This window comes from Anolis carolinensis, unplaced genomic scaffold (genome assembly GCF_035594765.1).
Source record: "Anolis carolinensis isolate JA03-04 unplaced genomic scaffold, rAnoCar3.1.pri scaffold_7, whole genome shotgun sequence".
NCBI classification, from domain to species: domain Eukaryota; kingdom Metazoa; phylum Chordata; class Lepidosauria; order Squamata; family Dactyloidae; genus Anolis; species Anolis carolinensis.
In genome coordinates this window covers 10,573,924-10,598,263 of record NW_026943818.1, presented here as the reverse complement: position 1 = coordinate 10,598,263, position 24,340 = coordinate 10,573,924, and the positions used below count along the sequence as shown (strand labels likewise).

Sequence of the window (24,340 nt, the reverse complement as noted above, 5' to 3'; positions counted from 1 at the left end):
AGTCTCCGTTTTCGGTCTCTGCGCATGCGCAAAAACATTCCTTCTGCCTTCAAAGCCTTTTTTCGTTCTTTGTACGCGACTTCTGCGCATGCGCAAAAACATTCCTTCTGCCTTCAAAGCCTTTTTTGATCTTTGTACGCGACTTCTGCGCATGCGCGAAAACATTCCGTCTCCAAAGACCCTTTCCGTCTTTCTCTCTGTGTCCAGCTTCCGCGGATTTGCTGAAACCTCCCCTTTTGATTGGTCAGTTGCGAAGAAGAGGGTGGGGCGATTGCACAGAGTGGACTCATCTTGGAGGCGGGGCTTGAGATCTCCTAGCAACGGGACAGGGGGCGTGGCGAAAGCAGCAAACCCCGCCCTTTTTGCTGTCCTTCAGCCGCATGAATGTCGCTGGAAGAACTGAAGCCTGGGAGCAACCCGGAAGTAGCCAGCTGGTGCGTTCTAAACACGCGTCTGTGCCGCACGTGTGAATGCAATTGGGAGAATGAATGCGTGTAGGGGGCTGAAATTCAGGAATCAGTTTGCCTCACCAAAGGAGAAGCCCTAGAGCCAGGGTGGGCCAAGTGGTATGAAACTGCGTTAACTCTACAGTGTAGATGAGGCATGGGCCAACTTCGGCACTTCATTCAGGTGTTTTGGGATTCCAGACAGGAAACAAGAACAATAATAATAATAATAATAATGTTTATTTGTATCCCGCCACCATCTCCCCTCGGGGCGGCTTACAGAAATATGAAATACAAAACAATAACAATATACAATACATTCATAATATTATATTGTAATACAATATAATACTAATCATACAATATAATAATATTAATTATGTATTATATTTCACATGTAATATTACTAATAATATTATTTATTTATTTACTATATTTATATGCTGCCCTTCTCACTCCAAAGGGGACTCAGAGCGGCTTACAAATTACATTCACATACAATACATTATATTATGAGCATAGTACAATACTAGCATTAAATTACTACATTGTACTATATAATTACATTGTAATATTATTAGTAATATTACATTTAATATATAATATATAATTAATATTATTACACTGCATTATTATCAGTATTATATTGTAATACATTATAATATTATCAATATTATATTACAATATATAGATATACTACAGTATAGTAATTTATTGCCAATATTGTACTATGCTAATAATATAATATTGTATGCGAATTTAATTTGTAAGCCGCTCTGAGTCCCCTTTGGGGTGAGAAGGGCGGGATATAAATGTAGCAAATAAATAAATAAATACAGTAGAGTCTCACTTATCCAAGCCTCGCTTATCCAAGCCTCTGGATTATCCAAGCCATTTTTGTAGTCAATGTTTTCAATATATTGTGATATTTTGGTGCTAAATTCATAAATACAGTAATTACTACATAGCATTAATGCGTATTGAACTACTTTTTCTGCCAAATTTGTTGTCTAACATGATGTTTTGGTGCTTAATTTGTAAAATCATAACCTAATTTGATGTTTAATAGGCTTCTCCTTAATCCCTCCTTATTAGCCAAAATATTCGCTTATCCAACATTCTGCCGGCCCGTTTAAGTTGGATAAGTGAGACTCTACTGTATATTGTAATACAATATAATACAATATAATGCTAATCATACAATATACAGTAATAATATTAATTACAGTAGAGTCTCACTTATCCAACATAAACGGGCCAGCAGAACATTGGATAAGCGAATATGTTGAGAGAGATTAAGAAAAAGCCTATTAAACATCAAAATAGGTTATGATTTTACAAATTAAGCACCAAAACATCATGTTATACAACAAATTTGACAGAAAAAGTAGTTCAATATGCAGTAATGGTATGTTGTAATTACAGTATTTACAAATTCAGCACCAAAATATCACGATATATTGAAAACATTGACTACAAAAATGCGTTGGATAATCCAGAACTTTGGATAAGCGAGTGTTGCATAAGTGAGACTCTACTGTATATATTATATTTTACATGTAATATTACTAATAATATTACAATATATTGATATAGTATCAAGTATATAGTAATTTATTACCAGTATTGTACTATGCTAATAATATAATATTGAATGCAAATTTAATTTGTAAGCCGTAATGTAGTGAGTAAGTAAATAAATAAATAATAAACAATAACATGCACCAATTGTAATATTTGCACATCAACCAAAAGGATAAAAAACACACTTAATTAAAAACATAGAATTTAAAAACAGTGAGGTGGTAATTGTTGATTAGCAAAGTGCACATTATAAATATTTACTCAGAATGTAAATAAATCTACAGATTCGTTTGAGGTCAATTTGGGATTTTTTTTTTGTGTCAGGAGCAACTTGAGTTGCTTCTGGAGTGAGAGAATTGGCCGTCTGCAAGGACGTTGCCCAGGGGACGTTGCCGGGATGTTTTGATTTTTTACCATCCTTGTGGGAAGCTTCTCTCATGTCCCCACATGGAGCTGGAGCTGAAAGAGGGAGCTCATCCGCACTCTCCCCGGTTGGGATTCGAACCTGGCAGCTTTCAGGTCAGCAACCCAACCTTCAAGTCACGAGGCTTTTATCCCCTAGGCTCCATAATTTGGGATGAGAGGAGCCCTGAGGTAATGTCAGATAACCAGGAGAAGTGTGACCAATGCAGGTCAATCAGGGCCAGCTAACACTTCTCAACAAAGGATTCCCCCCAGGCAGGAAGCAGCCAGGCTTTGAAGCTATGACAACATAGTTAAAATGCAACACTTGCCTCCCAACAGTTTCCAACACATCTCACAATCTCTGCCATAGATGTGGGTGAACCGTCAGGAGAGAATGCTTCTGGAACATGACCATACCGCCCGGAAAACTTCGACAACATGTTGCCATTGTTTGTTTATAATCTTTATTTGTAGGTACTGCTTGGCGCCCTTCGGGGAGGGCCCTTGTCCCCGCGTCGGCCATGTCTCGTTTCACCTCCCGAACGGCAAGAGAGGAACCGTCCTCATCGTCGGAGGAGCCGACCCAAACGGCAGCTTCTCCGACTCCTATACCCTCGATCTGGGTGAGGGATTGAACCACATTAACTCCACGGTGTAGACGTACCCAGGCCAAGCGGTGCTTTCTCACCCACTGTTTGTCTCCAACAGATGCGCACAGGTGGACGGCCCCAACGTGGCCGGGCCTTTTGCCGCGATATGAACAGGCCGCATTCATTCCTGAAAGCCAGCCCACAAAGCTCTGGGTCTTCGGAGGAGCCAGCGAGGGCGGCAATCGGAACTGCCTCCAGGTCTTGGACCTTGGTAAGTATTCTTGTTTTTGAATAAATAATAATAATCAAGTATTTATTACCTCCATCTCCTTTTTGGCTCAAGGTGGGGCACAACACAGTCAAATCCATCTGTAAAGGCACCTGTTATGAAATAGATAAAATGCAACCATAAAACATATACTTCTTGTATTCTAATAATAATAATAATATTTATTATTATTATTATTATTTATTACCTGCTCAAGGTGGGGCACAACATAGTCGAACGCGTCTACGAAAGCACCTATTACGACATAGTTAAAATGCAACCATAAAACATACACTTCTTGCTTTCTAATAATAATAATAATAATAATAATAATATAATTATAATAATTATAGTAATATCAACAATCTTACAAAAAACAAATCTCGGCTATCAAACATCTAAGAATTCTCACAAAATTTCGCATCTGATGTACATGGATGACCTGAAGCTGTATGGGAAAACGGAAACTGAAACGGAAACTGACCAACACTGTCCGAATTTTTAGCACTGATATCAGCATGGAGTTTGGTTTGGACAAATGTTCGACAGTGGCATTGAAGAAGGGAAAAATCATTGAAAGTGAGGGCATCAATATGCCTAATGGCCAAACAATAAAGTGTCGCCAGCCAGAGGCCTATAAATATCTGGGCATATTACAGCTGGACAACATCAAGCATGAACATGTGAAGACTGTGGTCAACAAAGAATACACACAAAGGGTCAGAAAAATTCTCAAAAGCAAGCTCAATGGAGGCAACACCATCAAGGCCATAAACACCTGGGCCATACCTGTCATAAGATATACTGCTGGCATCATAAACTGGACACAGATAGAACTGGACAATTTGGACAGAAAAACAAGAAAACTCATGACCATTCATCATTCACTGCACCCTCGCAGTGATGTTGACCGGCTATATCTGCCTAGAAGATCAGGGGGCAGAGGACTCTCTTTACAAGTAAAACAAGCAGTCAAAGAAGAAGAACATGCCCTGGCAGAATATGGAAAGCAAAGTGAAGAACCTGCTTTGATTGAAGTCAAAAATCAGAAACTCCTCAAAGCACAGCAGACAAAAAACCAGTACAAGAAAACCGCACTACAAACTAGAGCTGACAGCTGGCACAACAAAACAATAGACATTGACAAAATTACGATCTGCCAACTGCAAAAGGCTACCCTACTGGATCTGCGCGCATCATCCGAAAATACATCACACAGTCCTAGACACTTGGGAAGTGTTCGACTTGTGATTTTGTGATACGAAATCCAGCATATCTATCTTGTTTGCTGTGTCATAATAAAATAATAATAATAATCCAGCATACAAAATCCAGCATATACCCTGTTTCCCCGAAAATAAGACATCCCCAATAAATAAGACCTAGCAGAGGTTTTGCTGAATTGCTAAATATAAGGCCTCCCCCAAAAGTAAGACCTAGCCAAGTTTTTGTTTGGAAGCATGCCCGGTGCCCACCAAACAAAACACCAGAACTCGCAGGATCGGTAAATGTACATACCAGTTGTACATGGAAATAATGGTAATAATATATTAAAATTTTATATTATTTATATTTATGTAGTAACAAGAAATTCTTGACAGGATTCAGTTTGTCTGGTTTGATTATGTTGGTTTGTGATGACAACTACTGTACAGTATATAATAAATGTTCATTTTTTTGTTCGACAATGAATGTTAATTCTTCTTCATGGAAAGATAAGATATCCCCTGAAAATAAGACCTAGCACATCTTTGGGAGCAAAAACGAATATAAGACACTGTCTTATTTTCGGGGAAACATGGTATATCTCATTTGCTGTGTCATACTATGTCTTTGTGTCAATAATAATAATAATGATGATGATGTATAACATCCAAAGTAAGGATGATGATGATGATGATGATGATAATGTATAGTATCTAAGGTACAGATGAATGGGTTACTTACCTGCAACCATGTTGCTTCGAGTGGTCATCTGTGAAATTCGCATATTCCCCCAAAAATCTTTTTAAAGAGAAAAATAAAAAGACAATGCAGTCAAACCTGCATGCAAATGAATGAAAGACCACAAATACAGATTAAATATAATCAGGCTGCTAAACAGATGCTACAGTAGAGTCTCACTTATCCAAGCTAAACGGGCCGGCAGAAGCTTGGATAAGTTAATATCTTGGATAATAAGGAGGGATTAAGGAAAAGCCTATTAAACATCAAATTAGGTTATGATTTTACAAATGAAGCACCAAAACATCATGTTTATACAACAAATTTGACAGAAAAAGTAGTTCAATACACAGTAATGTTATGTTGTAATTAATGTATTTACGAATTTAGCACCAAAATATCACGATATATTGGAAACATTGACTACAAAAATGGCTTGGATAATCCAGAAGCTTGGATAAGCGAGGCTTGGATAAGTGAGACTCTACTGTATTTTTAATCATATCCACAGAAAGCATAACCATAAATGTGGAGGGACAACTGTAGTTCCTTCCCAAAGCTACCAACCAATGATTTGTGAATTGTTTGTTTGTTTTCCTCCTTAGAAACTGGAACGTGGGAGAAGCCGGAGGTACGTGGGGTTCCTCCATCTGTTCGGACTTTTCACACGTCCACGGCGGCTATTGGGGACCGTTTGTATGTCTTCGGAGGTGGCGACAAAGGAGCGGACCCTGTTCAAGACCAACAGCTTCATATATTCGACTCAGGTTGGCTCTCGAGTTGTGGTTCTTTGGGGTCTCTTCCAGCTCTAAGTTTCTATTGACACCACTTTGGCTGGATTTTTGTGGGATTTTTCTCCCAACTCACCCCAGTGTTTCTCCTCCCACGTAGCCACGTTGACATGGCTCCAACCAGAGGTTTCGGGCCAGGCGCCCACACCTCGGCATGGCCACGTAATGGTAGCCGTGGGGAACCGACTCTTCGTCCACGGCGGCTTGGCCAGTGACACATTTTACGGCGACCTCTTCTCTATTGATATAAGTAAGTGCAAAATGGGTTTGGATTTTCCGATCTCTTTTCATTCCAGAAAGAGGTCTGAAATCTTGGACTATGGGTGCATTTACACTCAGGCATTATATTTATTTGTAAGGACTAGGGGTGCATTTATCCTGCAGGATCTATTATTTATTATTAGTAGTAGTGGTAATAGTAAGGACCAGGGGTGCATTTACTCTTCAGAATCTATCATCATCATAATTATTATTTTATTATGGCACAGCAAACAAGATAGATATGCTGGATTTCATATCACAAAATCACAAGTCGAACACTTCCCAAGTGTCTAGGACTGTGTGGTGTATTATTATTATTATTATTATTATTATTATTATTATTATTGGTAGTAGTACCGTAGTAGTGGTGGTGTTAGTCATAAGGACCAGGGCTTCATTTACCCTGCAGAATGTATTATTATTATTATTAGTAGTAGTAGTAGGGACCAGGGGTGCATTTACTCTTCAGAATCTATCATCGTCATCATCATAATTATTATTTTATTATGGCACAGCAAACAAGATAGATATGCTGGATTTCATATCACAAAATCACAAGTCGAACACTTCCCAAATGTCTAGGACTGTGTGGTGTATTATTATTATTATTATTATTGGTAGTAGTACCGTAGTAGTGGTGGTGTTAGTCATAAGGACCAGGGCTTCATTTACCCTGCAGAATGTATTATTATTATTATTATTAGTAGTAGTAGTAGTAGTAGGGACCAGGGGTGCATTTACTCTGCAGAATCTATTATTATTGTTATTTTTAGTAGTAGTAGTAGTAGTAGTAGGGACCAGGGGTGCGTTTATCCTGCAGAATCTATTATTATTATTATTATTATTATTATTATTATTATTATTATTATTGGTAGCAATAGGAGGAGCAGTGTGCATTTACCCTGGATAATCTATTATCATTATTGCTGTTGTTAGTAGTAGTAGTGAACAAGGGTTTATTTACCCTGCAAAATATTGTTAGTAGCAGGAATGCATTTTCCCTGCAGAATCTATTATTATTATTATTGGTTGTAGTAGTAGGGACTAAGGGTGTATTTACACTGCAGAATCTATTATTATGCACTTTAATACTACTTGAACTGCCATGGCTCAATGTTATGGGATCCTGGGAATTGTAGTTTGGGGAGGCCCCCAGCCCTCTTCAGACTACTCTGATTCCACAGCATTGAGTTCAAGCACAGCCAATCTGTTGCATTCATTCCAGTCCAGATGCACCCCTTTGCCATAGATATTCCTTTTCAAGCATTTGCTTCACAGTTTTTTTTATCCAGAGATTGATAATGATCATTATTTATTCGTTTGCAGCCAAGATGAAATGGGAGACCCTGCCAGCCACCGGATCCGTTCCTGGAGGTCGGGCGGCCCATTCGGCAGTGGCCTTTCGGGACCATTTGTACATTTTTGGCGGCATGGACCCCACTGGAGCGCTGGACACAATGTACAAGTATCACATCGGTGAGTTTTCTTTAAGGCATCAAACTGAAAACTAGATTTTTACTTTTCAAATCTAACAATGTCGAGAAGCCGACTGTGTTATGCAAAGCCTTTAAGAATGTTTTGTTTCAATGTTGCAGAAAAAGGCCACTGGACGCAACTGGAGTTCAAGACGGCTTTGCCCGCCGGACGCCTGGACCATTCCATGTGCATCATTCCATGGGAAGCACCATCTTCGGAAAGCTCAGGACTGACTCATTTGTGCTTAATATTTGGGGGGATGGACATGAAAGGGGAGATTTATGGGGATTGTGTTGTGTGCGTTCTGGAATAATATATATATATATATTTGTACCTAGATAGCAGCACACTGTGGTTGCAATATTCAGGACAATGTAAACCTAAGCTTGCACCCATTCCTCAGCCAAACTGCACTTTGGATTGGGAGGACTATACATTTTGGATACTGGGACACAAGTTTCCAATGCCAAGGTTGTGATCTGCAATGCCTGGGCAGGGAATGACCTCAGTAAATACAAAAGATGCCAATTCAATTTGAGTCTTGTCCAGTGATCATTTGGGAACAATAGGGTTGTGAGTCTGATCACAAAAAAATAAACATAATGGTTGAAACAACAGATATTGCCCTCTGTGGCTTTTACAACTTCTGCAATTGCATTCGGTTGCTTTAAGGCAAATGTATTCTATTATAGTTTTACTGTGAATCTCTTAGGGGAAAAAAGCAGGGCATAAATAACAAGGTATTAACTTCCAGACTACAGTAGAGTCTCACTTATCCAAGCTAAATGGGCTGGCAGAACATTGGATAAGCGAATATCTTGGATAATAAGGAGGGATTAAGGAAAAGCCTATTAAACATCAAATTAGGTTGATTTTACAAATTAAGCACCAAAAACATGTTTTACAACAAATTAGATGGAAAAGGTAGTTCAATATGCAGACCCGGTTTTTTAAACATGAACACGCCTATCTGTATTTTATAATGTGTTTTATGAATGTTTTATGTAAGTTAATTTTTAAGTGATTTATAGTGTATTGTACAGGTTTTATGTGTGTGTTTTATTGTAAGCCGCCCTGAGTCCCCTGTTGGGTGAGAAGGGTGGGATATAAATATTATAATAATAAAATTGCTATGTAGTAATTACTGTATTTACGAATTTAGCACCAAAACATCACAATGTATTGAAAACATTGACTACTAAAAGGCAGACTGCGTTGGATAATCCAGAACATTGGATAAGTGAGACTCTACTGTATTTTCATTTCCAATTGTAAAGTAACCTATTCACAACATCTTGTGTCACTAGAAGAGCAAAGAGAATAATAAACTGCAAGTTCTCAACCATGGCTAAGGGAGACTTCTGCTCTCTTAGACTGTCACAAATTCTGGAGTTTGAACTCCGAAAGAACCCTGAAGCATCAGAGAAAGGCCCTTTAATCTGGATTAGAGAGCTCAGGCAAACAACAAATCTATGTCCTTCTTCTGGAGTCGACAGCAAGCACTAGTGAGCATGAACGACAAGGCCGAGGTCCAGTGTAAGTAACAAATTTATTGTTGCCACTCGGAGGGTAGAAAAGTTCCCCATGGAACGCACACGACCCAAATTGTTAAATAAAATGGTTTTGACAACAACAATTCCCCCTCCGCGCACCCCTCCCTCCCTCCTGACATTTACCAGCTGCTAATGAAAAGCAGTAAACAGCCACTTTGGGCTAGCAATGGCCAACTCCACTCAAGTGAAGATTCCGATCACATTCCTGATCTTGAGTTCAATAAGTTTAAACAAAAAGTTCCAAGTCCAGTATTTACAGTTTCAAGGCTCGGTTGAACGGAAGGGAGCCTACAACTCATCCCTCTCTCCAGCGCCGGCTTCTTCTTCCTCAGTGGGAGGAGGGCCTGCTCCGCCGTACAACTTGGTCACAATGGGCTGCACCACTTCCTCCAGGGCTTTCTTCTGGGCCTTGAAGTCTTCGATGTCGGCGTCCTGGTGGCTCTCTAGCCACTCGATCTTCTCCTCCACGGCCTTCTCCATGATCTCCTTGTCCTCTGCCGAGAGCTTGCCGCCCAGCTTCTCCTTGTCCCCAATCTGGTTCTTCAAGGAGTAGGCATAGCTCTCCAGCTCGTTCCGGGAGTCGATGCGCTCCTTCAGCTTCTTGTCCTCCTCGGCAAACTTCTCAGCGTCGTTGACCATCCGCTCAATCTCCTCAGGGGTCAAGCGGTTCTGGTCGTTGGTGATGGTGATCTTGTTCTTGTTGCCGGTGCCTTTGTCCTCGGCGGTGACTCGCAGGATGCCGTTGACGTCAATCTCAAAGGTGACCTCAATCTGGGGGACGCCACGGGGGGCTGGAGGGATGCCGGTCAGGTCAAAGGTGCCTAGGAGGTGGTTGTCTTTAGTGAGAGGACGCTCTCCTAAGGACGGAAAAAAGACACAAATTCAGAAAATTCCACTGAACCCACTTAATAGACTTGATACTTTCAACCTGAAAAACAATGTTTCTTAAAACAGAGCTGCTTATTTTTCCACATGTGACCCCAGGTATACAGAGACATAAAGTAGGCACAAAAATCTAACATTTATTATTAAACAGCATTTGCAAGGCTGGTGGTTCCTTTTTGTGGAGTACAGTTAAAAGCATATTCTGTAAACTCCATGTTGTTACAGATTTGTCTGAATGGTAGCATTCAGAAACTTTCTTTCTTGTTGCCATTATTTTGTGTGACCCCAACATTGAACTAAGGAGGATCCCATTTGGGGTCCAGACCCACCATTTAAGAAGCAGAGTATTTACAAAAAGAGAAAATACTTCCATAAAGTTTGATTATAGTTTCGCCCTGATGATTTTCATTAAAGTAAATGTATTGTAAATTTTACAACTACAAAGGATAAAACATATGGGTAAAAAGGAAAAATAAATAGGGCCATGCCACAGGCTCTGGAAATAATAGAAATATTATAGCAATTGTTTATATGTATACATTTTTACCTGCGTTTTTGTCCCCCGCTTTTTTAAATTTTGTTGGACTGTTTGTTCTTTTGTTATTTTTGACCTGTCCCTACTTTCCCTTGTTCACTTGCCCTCCCCACACCCCTCACACCTTCTTTCTTTCACATTGTCTGTGTTATAGACTAATTGTTTTTATTGTATCCAGAAAAAACGATTTCTGACATAAGAATTGTACCAAAGTTGCTCAAATAAAATAAAAAAGCTGTGTCTCAGACTATAGTTCATTCCCACAAAAAAACTAAGGCATTCTGGGAATTTGGCTTTATTGTTGGGTTTATTTCCCTTCCAATGGCCAAGTATGTCAGTTGAGAGGATTGCTTACCTTCACAGACTTTGATTGTCACAGTTGGCTGGTTATCGGAAGCCGTGGAAAAGATCTGGGATTTCTTGGTGGGGACAACGGTGTTCCTGGGGATCAGTTTGGTCATCACACCACCAACTGTCTCAATGCCCAAGGTCAGAGGACACACATCGAGGAGCACCAGATCACCTAATGAAGAAGGGATAAGTCATAAGTGAAACATGACACTCCCAACTCTATGGGTAGGATTCGCTGCTGCCTTACAGACACATCAAGTATCAGCCTCTCAACTTGGATCAAGCTACTCTGTTTCACAACATTCAACCTACCAGTGTCCTGGTCTCCAGACAGCACCCCGGCCTGGACGGCAGCACCATATGCTACAGCTTCATCGGGGTTGATGCCCCGCGAGGGCTCCTTGCCATTGAAGAACTCCTTCACAAGCTGCTGGATCTTGGGGATCCGAGTGGAGCCGCCCACAAGCACAATCTCATCAATGTCAGTCTTCTTCAGGTCCGCATCTTCCAGGACCTTCTGGACAGGCTTCATGGTAGAACGGAAGAGATCCTAGAAGCCACATTGAAGAAAATATTAGTGGGTGCACAGCACTCCAGCAACAACAAAAGTCCACCCTTTGAACTTTATAATGGCATACATGTCAAACTCAAGGCCTGCAGGCCAAATCTAGCCCTTCATGTTACTTTTTGTGCCCCTCCAGATGCTGGACAACTTCTGGATTGATTTTAGATACAAGGCATGTGGACATAATTTGACTTCAAAATGTTCTTTGTGTTTCCTGATATGTTGGAAACCGCTGAGTCCCTTGAGGAGATAGGGCAGTATATAAAGTTTTATTATTATCCTTTAGCCTTTCCTTAACTTCAGAGCCACAAGTGCAATTCCCGTTATCCCATCCATATAGGGGATAATCAAAAGGACGGTAGTTGTAGGTCAACAGCATCTGGGGACCAAAACTGGGTAATAACTAAAGAGGACCAACCACTATGTAAATATATATATATAGTTGGCCCTCTGTACCCAAAGATTCTCCATCCACAGATTGAACAGCCTTTAAAGACAACCATAATAAGGCAGTTTTGGCTCTTCTTGAAAAGGGATTGTGAAGTTCCTGATCTAAGGTCATACTGGCCTCTATTCTACCATCTTCGTTATGGAAATGGGCAACATGAGTCCAAACGCTCATTCAACCCAGGCATGAACCAGCAAATCTATGTAATGTTACTAAATAACAGCTGCCACGTCTGGCATTTCTATGACCTTAATGTCTAGCCAAGACCCTTTCCAAGCTCTGAACACCTACCATGTTCAGCTCTTCAAACTTGGCCCTGGTCAAGGTCTCAGAGAAGTCTTCCCCCTCGAAGAAGGACTCAATCTCAATCCTGGACTGGTGCTGGGAGGAGAGGGCCCGCTTTGCCTTCTCCACCTCACGCCGGAGCTTCTGCACGGCCCGGTTGTCCTTCCGCACGTCCTTTCCGGCCTTCTTCTTGTAAAGCTTGATGAAATGCTCCATCACACGCTGGTCAAAGTCCTCGCCCCCGAGGTGAGTGTCGCCATTGGTGGCCACCACCTCAAAGACGCCGTTGTCGATGGTGAGGAGGGAAACATCAAAGGTTCCACCACCCAAGTCGAAGACCAGGATGTTCTTCTCTCCCTCCCTTTTGTCCAGTCCGTACGCAATAGCGGCAGCAGTACTGAGGGAGAAGGAGGAAAGAAACATTACAACACTTGGATTCATAAACCCTCTAAAATCCCAAAGCATCTTCAGGTCAGAAGGGAGGATACTTACGGTTCATTGATGATTCTCATAACATTCAATCCGGCAATGGTCCCAGCATCCTTTGTGGCTTGGCGCTGGGCATCATTGAAGTAAGCTGGCACAGTCACAACAGCATGAGTAACCTGGTAAGCAAAAAAAAAAAAGTGGAAATAGGATTGGCAAAGCCGCATCTTCTGACCAGCCAAGATTTTTTTTTTAGAATCAATATTTCCTTTAAACTGCATTTCCTGGCAAGTAAGAAAAGTGCCAACCTCTCTTGTCAAGCAAACTATTATAAGAGCATATTTTACATAGAAAAAAATCCCAGGTTTAATCCGATTCATAAGGTCAGAACCAGGCAAAACATTCACTTAAGTCCTAAATAGAACAGCTTGACTCTTGAGTAAGCACTTTTACATGCATTTACAACAGCTGTAAAAAGTCCATCTCGAGACCTGCATCTTTGAGCCTTACCTTCTTTCCCAAGTAGGCCTCTGCCGTCTCCTTCATCTTAGTCAAAACCATGGCAGAAATTTCTTCTGGGGCAAAGGTCTTCATCTGCCCTCCTCCAATATCGACCTGAATATGGGGCTTGGCTTTCTTTTCAAGGACCTGTTCAGAGAAGTTGAATATTGTAACTAAGTACAATCTGGGTTTGTTGTTACATGTCAACATTTTGAATCATCCCAAATTATTATTCTGAAAATTCCACACAAAGGTAATAAATTGACTCTCAATGTTTCAATTTCAACTGCCTTGAAGCTTCCATATTGAAAGATAATGCTCAAACACAGCTCAGCTGAGTTCCCTATGCCTCCCAAACACATATGGCCTCACTTCTGATATTTCTAACCTGCCTTTCTCCCCATGAGGACTCAAGCCAGCTTACACTAACAAGACACAACCCAATCCATTGGAAAAACATGTCAAATACAAAAGTTAAAAAACAATTATATATGTGTCATGAATACAAAATACAGTAAAATACTTATACAATATTAAAAATATATTTTGAACTGCTATGCCCAGATACAACTGCCATAGATAATTTATGCTTTAATGAGTCTCACTCTGCCATGAATTCAACTTAGCTATTCCTGTTTTTCAGCTGAGTAGCAACAAGAAAGTTGAAAGCTTGCGCTAAAAGGATTTGTAACACACTTTACATGTTATAATGACAGTGTGAATAAAATATCTTACCTTGAAAGGCAGGTATTTGACATCCTGCTGCACAGAAGGATCGTTCCATGTTCTCCCAATGAGACGCTTGGCATCAAAGACGGTGTTCTCAGGATTGGAAGTCAGCTGGTTCTTGGCTGCGTCGCCTATGAGCCGCTCTCCTTCTGGAGTAAAGGCCACGTAGGAGGGAGTAATCCGGTTGCCCTGGTCATTGGCAATGATCTCCACGCGGCCATTCTTAAAGACGCCAACACTGTGGTCAGAAAAGAAGAGTCATCAGCATAACCAAAGTATGGTGCCTCCTCAACAATCATAATTCCAATAGTTTTTTGATCCAGGAAACATCTCTTGAACACAGAAAATCAGAAACAAGACCAAACAGGGTTCCCCTTTTACGTACCAGGAATATGTGGTTCCAAGATCAATGCCAACCACGGTGCCCACCTCTTCTTTCTTGTCCTCATCTTGAGTGAACACGCTGCCCACAAGCAGCAGGCAAACAAGCATGTTGTACTTCATGATGCTCCAGTAACGTGCCTCCCACAACAGAAAAAAAAATCTGCAAGAAGGAAAACAAGAGCGGCGGTTGGAAAATCAGGCCAATCTTAACCACTACAATGGCAACAATTGTATCCTTTGTTCAAGCAGAAACTATGGCCTCTGGAAAGTAAATAGGAACATGTCTTAAATCCACAAATACACCAGATTTTATCAACTCAGTTAAGACTTAAGACAACTCAAAGGAAATGGACTCATCAGCCCTTGATTTCCCCATAAAAGAATATGAAAATACTCTAATGCTTTCTGTAAATACATTAAACTGAAGGCCTAGCACTACACTGCTCCACAAAAAAATAATTTGTGTCTTGGTTTTTACGCCTGTTGTAGGATTATTTGGGGGTGCTGATTCAGAAAATGGCATTGATAGATCCCATATGCTCATTTCTTATGGGCAAACAGATGGTGACTGGTAGGGGGCACATTCTATATCTCAAAAATTAGAACAATGGGGGAAACTGGTCCCATCAGCAGGTCAAACATACCCAAAAAGAGGGCTAACATTTGAGGCACCAAAATGCATGTTGGGCAATGCTATCTATTCACTATCATGATTAGAAACAAGTAGCCCTCTAACCTTTGCTGGACTGCAACTTCCATCACCCTCAAGTAGGCCTCCTGGACCTGATGGGAGTTGCAGTCCAAAAGTAGGAGGAGCACACACCCTCACTCTCTGGTTCTAGCATCCTAATACAACACAGACTTAACAGCTTACTGTCACCTATACATTTTTAAAATCCTTATCATTATGGGTAAAGTTAAAAAGTGAACACTCCATTACCAGTCAAGGCTGTAAACACCTTGAAATGGGAATGATTAATACTTAGATGGGAGACTGCCAAGGAATACCAGATGGTGCGGGCTCTGTTTGAGTCTTCCTTTTCTAAGGAAATACTCTGAAATTTATGGAGGTGCCATGATCAGTAGGCAACTTGGAAAGGACACACATATCATCATAGACTGTTAATTGGAATGGGCCCCAAGATATTTCAGGGTTAAAAGTGATCACAGATGAATGGACCATCCAGCTCAACTCCATCTAACTTTGCAGGAAACAAGGCAACTTTAATAATCTTGAAAGATGTTCCTTCAGCCTCAGTTTAAAGATGAAGAATGCACAGATATACAGCTTGAGAGTCCCTCCACAAACCTCAAATATAGTCCCAAAATGAAACCTTTGGGTATCAAAAATAGGCCATCTTTGGGGTATGAATTCACTAGGAAGGTGAATTACAAAGATTCAAATGACAGGGAAGGAAATTCCATCTGAACCTTAGGGACATGTCGGGACTGCTTTGATTGTGTTTTCCTGCCTGGCAGAAGGTAGACTGGATGGCCTTTGAGGTCTCTTCCAACTCTCCCAATTCTATAAAGCCTTTGCAATGAAGGCATGTGCCCAAAGAACAAATCACAACCTCCATTTTAAGAGACCGCAATGTCTGCAAGGGGAAGTAATCAATGCTAAAATTCCCTCTGAAACTGTAAAATGCCACACATGTTGACTGACTCGGAGAAGTGATGTGGATTTTCCCAAGTCTAATATTGAGACTTGGGTCCCATCTCCCAAAGCATAACAAATGTACATTACTACAGTATTATTACTACTGTTTACATTAGCTTTAAACTACTGCATATACACACGTACAAACTCTTTCTCTCATTATATATACATGAACTGAGATAAAAATAGCATTCAGTAGTCTCACTAATCCAACATTCGCTTATACAACATTCTGGATTATCCAACGCAGTCTGCCTTTCAGTAGTCAATGTTTTCAATACATTGTGATATTTTGCTGCTAAATTCGTAAATACAGTAATTCCTACATAGCATTACTATGCATTGAACTACTTTTTCTGTTGTATAACATGATGTTTTGGTGCTTAATTTGTAAAATTATAAACTAATTTGATCTTTAACAGGCTTTTCCTTAATCCCGCTTTATTATCAAACATATTCACTTATCCAACATTCTGCCAACCCATTTATGTTGGATAAGGGAGACTCTACTGTATTTTAGTATGCTGCTTTGAATCCTACCCATGGGAAAAAGCAGGATATAAATTGATACAATAATAATAGATAGAATATCAATGTTTAGATTATATGTCTGTACTAATATATATACAAGTACTACTTTCAACATCTAGAAATATAACAGTATATAGAAATATATATATAGATACAGTTTATTAATGTTTAAAGGCGATTATACACTATCCCAATGGAAATATAGGGACACAAAGCTTATTGGGTTACTGTGAGTTTTCCTGGCTGTATGGCCATAATCCAGAAGCATTATCTCCTGCAGACTAGTACAGCCAAAGGAGCCAGTCATAGCTGAGCACTTGATGAACTAAGCTGCTAAACTGGAGAATATTCTATGAGAACACAGAAATGCTGGACCATTCTCACAACCCCTGTGTCAGGCACACAGAGAAGTCATTGAAACCCACAAGCATGTGGACACCATGAAAAGGAACATAATCTGGCTACCAGTATTAAAAAAAACTCTAGAATCTGGACAGTAAATAAAAGAACACTAAAAAATATGGGAATTCCAGACAGGAAACAATCAGGGCCAGCTAACACCTCCTAACAAAGGATTCCCACCCCGGCAGAAAACAGCCAGGGTTTGAAGCTGCAAGGCCATTCGATGCTAAACGAGGTGGCCAATTGCAACATTCACATTTACCTCAAAGAGTTCTTTCTCCCACCCTGGACATTATTACACAGGTATATAAACCCCACTTGCCCAATTCCCAACAGGCCTCACAACCTCTGAAAATACCAGCCATAAAGAATGCATAATAGCAGCTATAGTTTATTAAAATTATCAAGAAGACGTGGTTCATTAACACGCTCACCTCTATTAATCAGCGATAGCCGTCCACACTAGTAACGCCGTTCCTATCACGCGACAAATAGGCTTCCTAACTCTCAGGTCTCACTGAACTATCAAGGGCCAACCGCCCATGCGACCTTATATAGTCGTCCACTCCCTTGCGTGGATGGCTGTGATTGGTCGGTTTTTCCTCGCTGGAACCTCCCGATTGGTTGCTTCCGTCCTAGCTGGCCGGCACCGATTGGTCCGCTTCTGTAGTGACGTTACGCGCCCGTCGCGTGCCTCTCCGTTGTACCTTTTTTTTTTTAATGCCTTACCTTTTTTCCTCCCGATTGGTCCACCCAACCGGCGCTTTGGACCAATCGGAGCCCGCGCTTTGGCCAAGCGGAAAGAGCCCATTGGCTAAGATGTGACGCCGTGTTGAATAGGCCTGCTAGACTGGGTGGAATCGTTCTGGAAGTTGCCATGGTTACCAGGCCTAGCCAGGCGCCAAGGCTTTTGAAGCCTGACAAAATCATTTCCTTGTATTGTCGGAAGGCTTTCATGGCCGGGATCACAGGGTTGTTGTATGTTTCCCGGCTGTATGGCCATGTTCCAGAAGTATTCTCTCCTGACGTTTCGCCCACATCTATGGCAGGCATCCTCAGAGGTTGTGAGGTACATTTCCTTGTACATTTTGAGACCATTTTCCTCTATGGAGATGTGTAGAAATATAATTGTATATAGGACTGTGTTGTCGAAGGCTTTCATGGCCGGAATCACTGGGTTGCTGTTTGTTTTCCAGGATGTATGGCCATGCAAAAAGAATCTGCGAACCCCACCTCCTCCAAGGTGAGCCGAACCACTTAAACTGGGCTCTACAGGCCAATGGAGACTCCACCATAGACATCAGAAGAGCTGCAAGGCCAAGAACAAGCCATGAGAGGAAAGACAACGATCCACCCAGAGGAAAAGTGTTCTTACCAGACATCAAGAGAACCACTGATCACATAGGCAAACGGATGAAGAAACACAGCCTACAAACTATCTACAGACTATACAGACGGATACCATGCAGCTGTGGACAAGTCTACATAGGGACCACCAAACGCAGCATTGCCCAAACAATAGTCAAAGAACATGAAAGGCACTGCAGACTCATTCAACCAGAGAAATCAGCCATAGCAGAGCACTTGATGAACCAGCCTGGACACAGGATATTATTTGAGAACACAGAAATGCTGGACCATTCCAACAACTATCATGTCAGACTACACAGAGAAGCCATTGAAATCCACAAGCATGTGGACAACTTCAACAGAAAGGAAGAAACCATGAAAATGAACAAAATCTGGCTACCAGTATTAAAAAGCTATAAAATCAAAACAGTAGATGGGAACCAACACTCTGAGGGCAGAGGACAGCTAATGACTGAACAAAGAATGCCCCCAGGCAAGAGACAAAACCTTTCCAATGCTAATTAGGGTGATTAACTGAAACATTAATGCTGGCTCCCAGTGACAAAGGACTCTTGCCACACCCTGGACTCTACACAGATATATATTCTTTCCTTTCCTTACTTAGTTTATCCATACCTCATGGCCTCTGAGGATGCCTGCCATAGATGTGGGGGAAACGTCAGGAGAAAATACTTCTGGAACATGGCCACACAGCCCGAAAGACATACAACAACCCTGTATCAACAGACTCATTCAGAAAATCCAACAAAGGACAGGAGGGATCTTCTCACCTCTGCTGGAGTCTACTGTATACCATGCAGCTGTGGGAAAAGTCTACAGAGAGACCACCAAAAGCAACAGCATTGCCCAAACATGAGTCAAGGAACATGAAAGGCACTGCAGACTAACTCAGTCAGAGAAGACGGCGATAACAGAGCACTTGATGAACCAACCTGGACACAGCATATTATTGGAGAACACAGAAATGCTGGACCACTCTCACAACCACCCATGTCAGACTACACAGAGAAGCCATTGAAATCCACAACCATGTGGATGTCAACAGAAAGGAGGAATCAATGAAAAGTAAGACAATCTGGCTACTAGTATTAAAAAAAACTCTAGAATCACGACAGTAAATAAAGAACAACACTCAGAAAACAGGGGAATTATATATGTATAAGCGAATGTTGGATAAGTGAGACTCTACTGCACAAGTAGTTAGAATGATTCTTCATAATTTACACACACATATATAATACACAATAAATTTAATAACTATATAATATTTATATATAATACATAGTATAATATGATATACCCAGGGTCCAGGGTTCGTTTTGCCCCTTTGAGCCTGTTTAGAAGTTGTTTAAGGCCCCTTTAGGGTGGTCCAGGGTCCGTTTTGCCCCTTTGGGCCTGTTTAGAAGTTGTTTTGGGGCCCCTTTAGGGTGGTCCAGGGTTCGTTTTGCCCCTTTGAGCCTGTTTAGAAGTTGTTTAAGGCCCCATTAGGGTGGTCCAGGGTTCGTTTTGCCCCTTTGGGCCTGTGTTAGAAGTTGTTTAAGCCCCCTTTAGGGTGGTCCAGGGTTCGTTTTGCCCCTTTGGGCCTGTTTAGAAGTTGTTTAAGGCCCCTTTAGGGCGGTCCAGGGTTCGTTTTGCCCCTTTGGGCCTGTTTAGAAGTTGTTTGGGGCCCCTTTAGGGTGGTCCAGGGTTCGTTTTGCCCCTTTGAGCCTGTTTAGAAGTTGTTTAAGGCCCCTTTAGCACCCTAAAGGGTTCGTTTTTGCCCCTTTGGGCCTGTTTAGAAGTTGTTTAAGTCCCCATGAGGGTGGTCCAGGTTCGTTTTGCCCCTTTGGGCCTGTTTAGAAGTTGTTTAAGGCCCCATTAGGGCGGTCCAGGGTTCGTTTTGCCCCTTTGAGCTTGTTTAGAAGTTGTTTAAGGCCCCTTTAGGGTGGTCAGGGTTTTGTTTTGCCCCTTTGAGCCTGTTTAGAAGTTGTTTAAGGCCCCTTTAGAGTGGTCCAGGGTTCGTTTTGCCCCTTTGAGCCTGTTTAGAAGTTGTTTAAGGCCCCATGAGGGTGGTCCAGGGTTCGTTTTGCCCCTTTGAGCCTGTTTAGAAGTTGTTTGGGGCCCCTTTAGGGTGGTCCAGGGTTCGTTTTGCCACTTTGGGCCTGTTTAGAAGTTGTTTAAGGCCCCTTTAGTGTGGTCCAGGGTTCATTTTGCCCCTTTGAGCTTGTTTAGAAGTTGTTTGGGGCCCCTTTAGGGTGGTCCCAGGGTTCGTTTTGCGCCTTTGGGCCTGTTTAGAAGTTGTTTAAGGCCCCATGAGGGTGGTCCAGGGTTCGTTTTGCCCCTTTGAGCCTGTTTAGAAGTTGTTTAAGGCCCCATGAGGGTGGTCCAGGGTACGTTTTTGCCCCTTTGGGCCTGTTTAGAAGTTGTTTAAGGCCCCTTTAGGGTGATCCAGGGTTCGTTTTGCCCCTTTGGGCCTGTTTAGAAGTTGTTTAAGGCCCCTTTAGGGTGGTCCAGGGTTCGTTTTGCCCCTTTGAGCCTGTTTAGAAGTTGTTTAAGGCCCCTTTAGAGTGGTCCAGGGTTCGTTTTGCCCCTTTGGGCCTGTTTAGAAGTTGTTTAAGCCCCATGAGGGTGGTCCAGGGTTCGTTTTGCCCCTTTGAGCCTGTTTAGAAGTTGTTTAAGGCCCCTTTAGGGTGGTCCAGGGTTCGTTTTGCCCCTTTGAGCCTGTTTAGAAGTTGTTTAAGGCCCCATGAGGGTGGTCCAGGGTTCGTTTTGCCCCTTTGGGCCTGTTTAGAAGTTGTTTAAGGCCCCTTTAGGGTGGTCCAGGTTCGTTTTGCCCCTTTGGGCCTGTTTAGAAGTTGTTTAAGGGCCCCTTTAGGGTGGTCCAGGGTTTGTTTTGCCCCTTTGAGCCTGTTTAGAAGTTGTTTAAGGCCCCTTTAGGGTGGTCCAGGGTTTTGTTTTGCCCCTTTGAGCCTGTTTAGAAGTTGTTTAAGGCCCCTTTAGAGTGGTCCAGGGTTCGTTTTGCCCCTTTGAGCCTGTTTAGAAGTTGTTTAAGGCCCATGAGGGTGGTCCAGGTTCGTTTTGCCCCTTTGAGCCTGTTTAGAAGTTGTTTAAGGGCCCCTTTAGGGTGGTCCAGGGTTCGTTTTGCCCCTTTGAGCCTGTTTAGAAGTTGTTTGGGGCCCCTTTAGGGTGGTCCAGGGTTCGTTTTGCCACTTTGGGCCTGTTTAGAAGTTGTTTAAGGCCCCTTTAGGGTGGTCCAGGGTTCGTTTGCCCCTTTGAGCTTGTTTAGAAGTTGTTTGGGGCCCCTTTAGGGTGGTCCAGGGTTCGTTTTGCGCCTTTGGGCCTGTTTAGAAGTTGTTTAAGGCCCCATGAGGGTGGTCCAGGGTTCGTTTTGCCCCTTTGAGCCTGTTTAGAAGTTGTTTAAGGCCCCATGAGGGTGGTCCAGGGTACGTTTTGCCCCTTTGGGCCTGTTTAGAAGTTGTTTAAGGCCCCTTTAGGGTGATCCAGGGTTTGTTTTGCCCCTTTGGGCCTGTTTAGAAGTTGTTTAAGGCCCCTTTAGGGTGGTCCAGGGTTCGTTTTGCCCCTTTGGGCCTGTTTAGAAGTTGTTTAAGGCCCCTTTAGGGTGATCCAGGGTTCGTTTTGCCCCTTTGGGCCTGTTTAGAAGTTGTTTAAGGCCCCTTTAGGGTGATCCAGGGTTCGTTTTTGCCCCTTTGGGCCTGTTTAGAAGTTGTTTAAGGCCCCATGAGAGTGGTCCAGGGTTCGTTTTGCCCCTTTGAGCCTGTTTAGAAGTTGTTTAAGGCCCCTTTAGGGTGGTCCAGGGTTCGTTTTGCCCCTTTGAGCCTGTTTAGAAGTTGTTTAAGGCCCCATGAGGGTGGTCCAGGGTTCGTTTTGCCCCTTTGGGCCTGTTTAGAAGTTGTTTAAGGCCCCTTTAGGGCGGTCCAGGGTTCGTTTTGCCCCTTTGAGCCTGTTTAGAAGTTGTTTAAGGCCCCTTTAGGGTGGTCCAGGGTTCGTTTTGCCCCTTTGAGCCTGTTTAGAAGTTGTTTAAGGCCCCTTTAGAGTGGTCCAGGGTTCGTTTTGCCCCTTTTGGGGCCTGTTTAGAAGTTGTTTAAGGCCCCATGAGGGTGGTCCAGGGTTCGTTTTGCCCCTTTGAGCCTGTTTAGAAGTTGTTTAAGGCCCCTCTTAGGGTGGTCCAGGGTTCGTTTTGCCCCTTTGAGCCTGTTTAGAAGTTGTTTAAGGCCCCATGAGGGTGGTCCAGGGTTCGTTTTGCCCCTTTGGGCCTGTTTAGAAGTTGTTTAAGGCCCCTTTAGGGTGGTCCAGGGTTCGTTTTGCCCCTTTGGGCCTGTTTAGAAGTTGTTTAAGGCCCCTTTAGGGTGGTCCAGGGTTTGTTTTGCCCCTTTGAGCCTGTTTAGAAGTTGTTTAAGGCCCCTTTAGGGTGGTCCAGGGTTTTGTTTTGCCCCTTTGAGCCTGTTTAGAAGTTGTTTAAGGCCCCTTTAGAGTGGTCCAGGGTTCGTTTTGCCCCTTTGAGCCTGTTTAGAAGTTGTTTAAGGCCCCATGAGGGTGGTCCAGGGTTCGTTTTGCCCCTTTGAGCCTGTTTAGAAGTTGTTTAAGGCCCCTTTAGGGTGGTCCAGGGTTCGTTTTGCCCCTTTGAGCCCTGTTTAGAAGTTGTTTGGGGCCCCTTTAGGGTGGTCCAGGGTTCGTTTTGCCACTTTGGGCCTGTTTAGAAGTTGTTTAAGGCCCCTTTAGGGTGGTCCAGGGTTCGGTTTTGCCCCTTTGAGCTTGTTTAGAAGTTGTTTGGGGCCCCTTTAGGGTGGTCCAGGGTTCGTTTTGCGCCTTTGGGCCTGTTTAGAAGTTGTTTAAGGCCCCATGAGGGTGGTCCAGGGTTCGTTTTGCCCCTTTGAGCCTGTTTAGAAGTTGTTTAAGGCCCCATGAGGGTGGTCCAGGGTACGTTTTGCCCCTTTGGGCCTGTTTAGAAGTTGTTTAAGGCCCCTTTAGGGTGATCCAGGGTTTGTTTTGCCCCTTTGGGCCTGTTTAAGAAGTTGTTTAAGGCCCCATGAGGGTGGTCCAGGGTTCGTTTTGCCCCTTTGGGCCTGTTTAGAAGTTGTTTAAGGCCCTTTAGGGTGGTCCAGGGTTCGTTTTGCCCCTTTGGGCCTGTTTAGAAGTTGTTTAAGGCCCCTTTAGGGTGGTCCAGGGTTCGTTTTGCCCCTTTGGGCCTGTTTAGAAGTTGTTTAAGGCCCCTTTAGGGTGATCCAGGGTTCGTTTTGCCCCTTTGGGCCTGTTTAGAAGTTGTTTAAGGCCCCTTTAGGGTGATCCAGGGTTCGTTTTGCCCCTTTGGGCCTGTTTAGAAGTTGTTTAAGGCCCCATGAGAGTGGTCCAGGGTTCGTTTTGCCCCTTTGAGCCTGTTTAGAAGTTGTTTAAGGCCCCTTTAGGGTGGTCCAGGGTTCGTTTTGCCCCTTTGAGCCTGTTTAGAAGTTGTTTAAGGCCCCATGAGGGTGGTCCAGGGTTCGTTTTGCCCCTTTGGGCCTGTTTAGAAGTTGTTTAAGGCCCCTTTAGGGCGGTCCAGGGTTCGTTTTGCCCCTTTGAGCCTGTTTAGAAGTTGTTTAAGGCCCCTTTAGGGTGGTCCAGGGTTCGTTTTTGCCCCTTTGAGCCTGTTTAGAAGTTGTTTAAGGCCCCATTAGGGTGGTCCAGGGTTCGTTTTGCCCCTTTGAGCCTGTTTAGAAGTTGTTTGGGGCCCCTTTATGTTGGAGGGTTCCAGGGTTCGTTTTGCCCCTTAGGCCTGTTTAGAAGTTGTTTAAGGCCCCTTTAGGGTGGTCCAGGGTTCGTTTTGCCCCTTTGGGCCTGTTTAGAAGTTGTTTAAGGCCCCTTTAGGGTGGTCCAGGGTTCGTTTTGCCCGTTTGGGCCTGTTTAGAAGTTGTTTAAGGCCCCATGAGGGTGGTCCAGGGTTCGTTTTGCCCCTTTGGGCCTGTTTAGAAGTTG

General features: G+C 42.8%; 3 protein-coding genes across 3 annotated transcripts in view; 2 read left to right on the top strand and 1 right to left on the bottom strand.

Moving 5' to 3' along the window:
* Positions 1-178: 178 nt before the first annotated feature.
* rabepk (Rab9 effector protein with kelch motifs) lies at positions 179-8,382 on the top strand. Its single transcript, XM_062959318.1, has 7 exons — positions 179-434; positions 2,910-3,058; positions 3,144-3,296; positions 5,843-6,004; positions 6,129-6,278; positions 7,616-7,765; positions 7,885-8,382. The coding sequence occupies exons 1-7, from the start codon at positions 385-387 to the stop codon at positions 8,076-8,078; spliced, it is 1,008 nt and encodes a 335-aa protein (XP_062815388.1). The 5' UTR covers positions 179-384; the 3' UTR covers positions 8,079-8,382.
* A 913-nt stretch (positions 8,383-9,295) lies between these two features.
* hspa5 (heat shock protein family A (Hsp70) member 5) lies at positions 9,296-17,607 on the bottom strand. Its single transcript, XM_003230460.4, has 9 exons — positions 17,455-17,607; positions 14,429-14,587; positions 14,050-14,281; positions 13,324-13,461; positions 12,880-12,992; positions 12,394-12,784; positions 11,402-11,639; positions 11,094-11,261; positions 9,296-10,175 (listed from the first exon to the last, which is right to left on the bottom strand). The coding sequence occupies exons 2-9, from the start codon at positions 14,545-14,547 to the stop codon at positions 9,607-9,609; spliced, it is 1,968 nt and encodes a 655-aa protein (XP_003230508.1). The 5' UTR covers positions 14,548-14,587; positions 17,455-17,607; the 3' UTR covers positions 9,296-9,606.
* A 553-nt stretch (positions 17,608-18,160) lies between these two features.
* The window catches only part of gapvd1 (GTPase activating protein and VPS9 domains 1), a 191,918-nt gene continuing 185,738 nt past the window's right edge, over positions 18,161-24,340 (top strand). The window contains exon 1 of the mRNA XM_062959306.1: positions 18,161-19,456. Within this exon, the coding sequence (XP_062815376.1) occupies positions 19,450-19,456 (7 nt within the window). The 5' untranslated portion in view covers positions 18,161-19,449. The remainder of the gene's footprint in view (positions 19,457-24,340) is intronic.

Bases quoted from the DNA above. Each gene is read 5' to 3' on its own strand.
- rabepk (XM_062959318.1), top strand. From the start codon at position 385: ATGTCGCTGGAAGAACTGAAGCCTGGGAGCAACCCGGAAGTAGCCAGC. The intron at 3,297-5,842 runs GTAAGTATTCTT...TTTCCTCCTTAG, and splicing joins CCTCCAGGTCTTGGACCTTG to AAACTGGAACGTGGGAGAAG. The intron at 7,766-7,884 runs GTGAGTTTTCTT...TCAATGTTGCAG, and splicing joins AATGTACAAGTATCACATCG to AAAAAGGCCACTGGACGCAA.
- hspa5 (XM_003230460.4), bottom strand. From the start codon at position 14,547: ATGAAGTACAACATGCTTGTTTGCCTGCTGCTTGTGGGCAGCGTGTTC. The intron at 14,282-14,428 runs GTACGTAAAAGG...TTCTGACCACAG, and splicing joins CTTGGAACCACATATTCCTG to TGTTGGCGTCTTTAAGAATG. The intron at 12,993-13,323 runs GTAAGGCTCAAA...TTTGCTTACCAG, and splicing joins AGGCCTACTTGGGAAAGAAG to GTTACTCATGCTGTTGTGAC.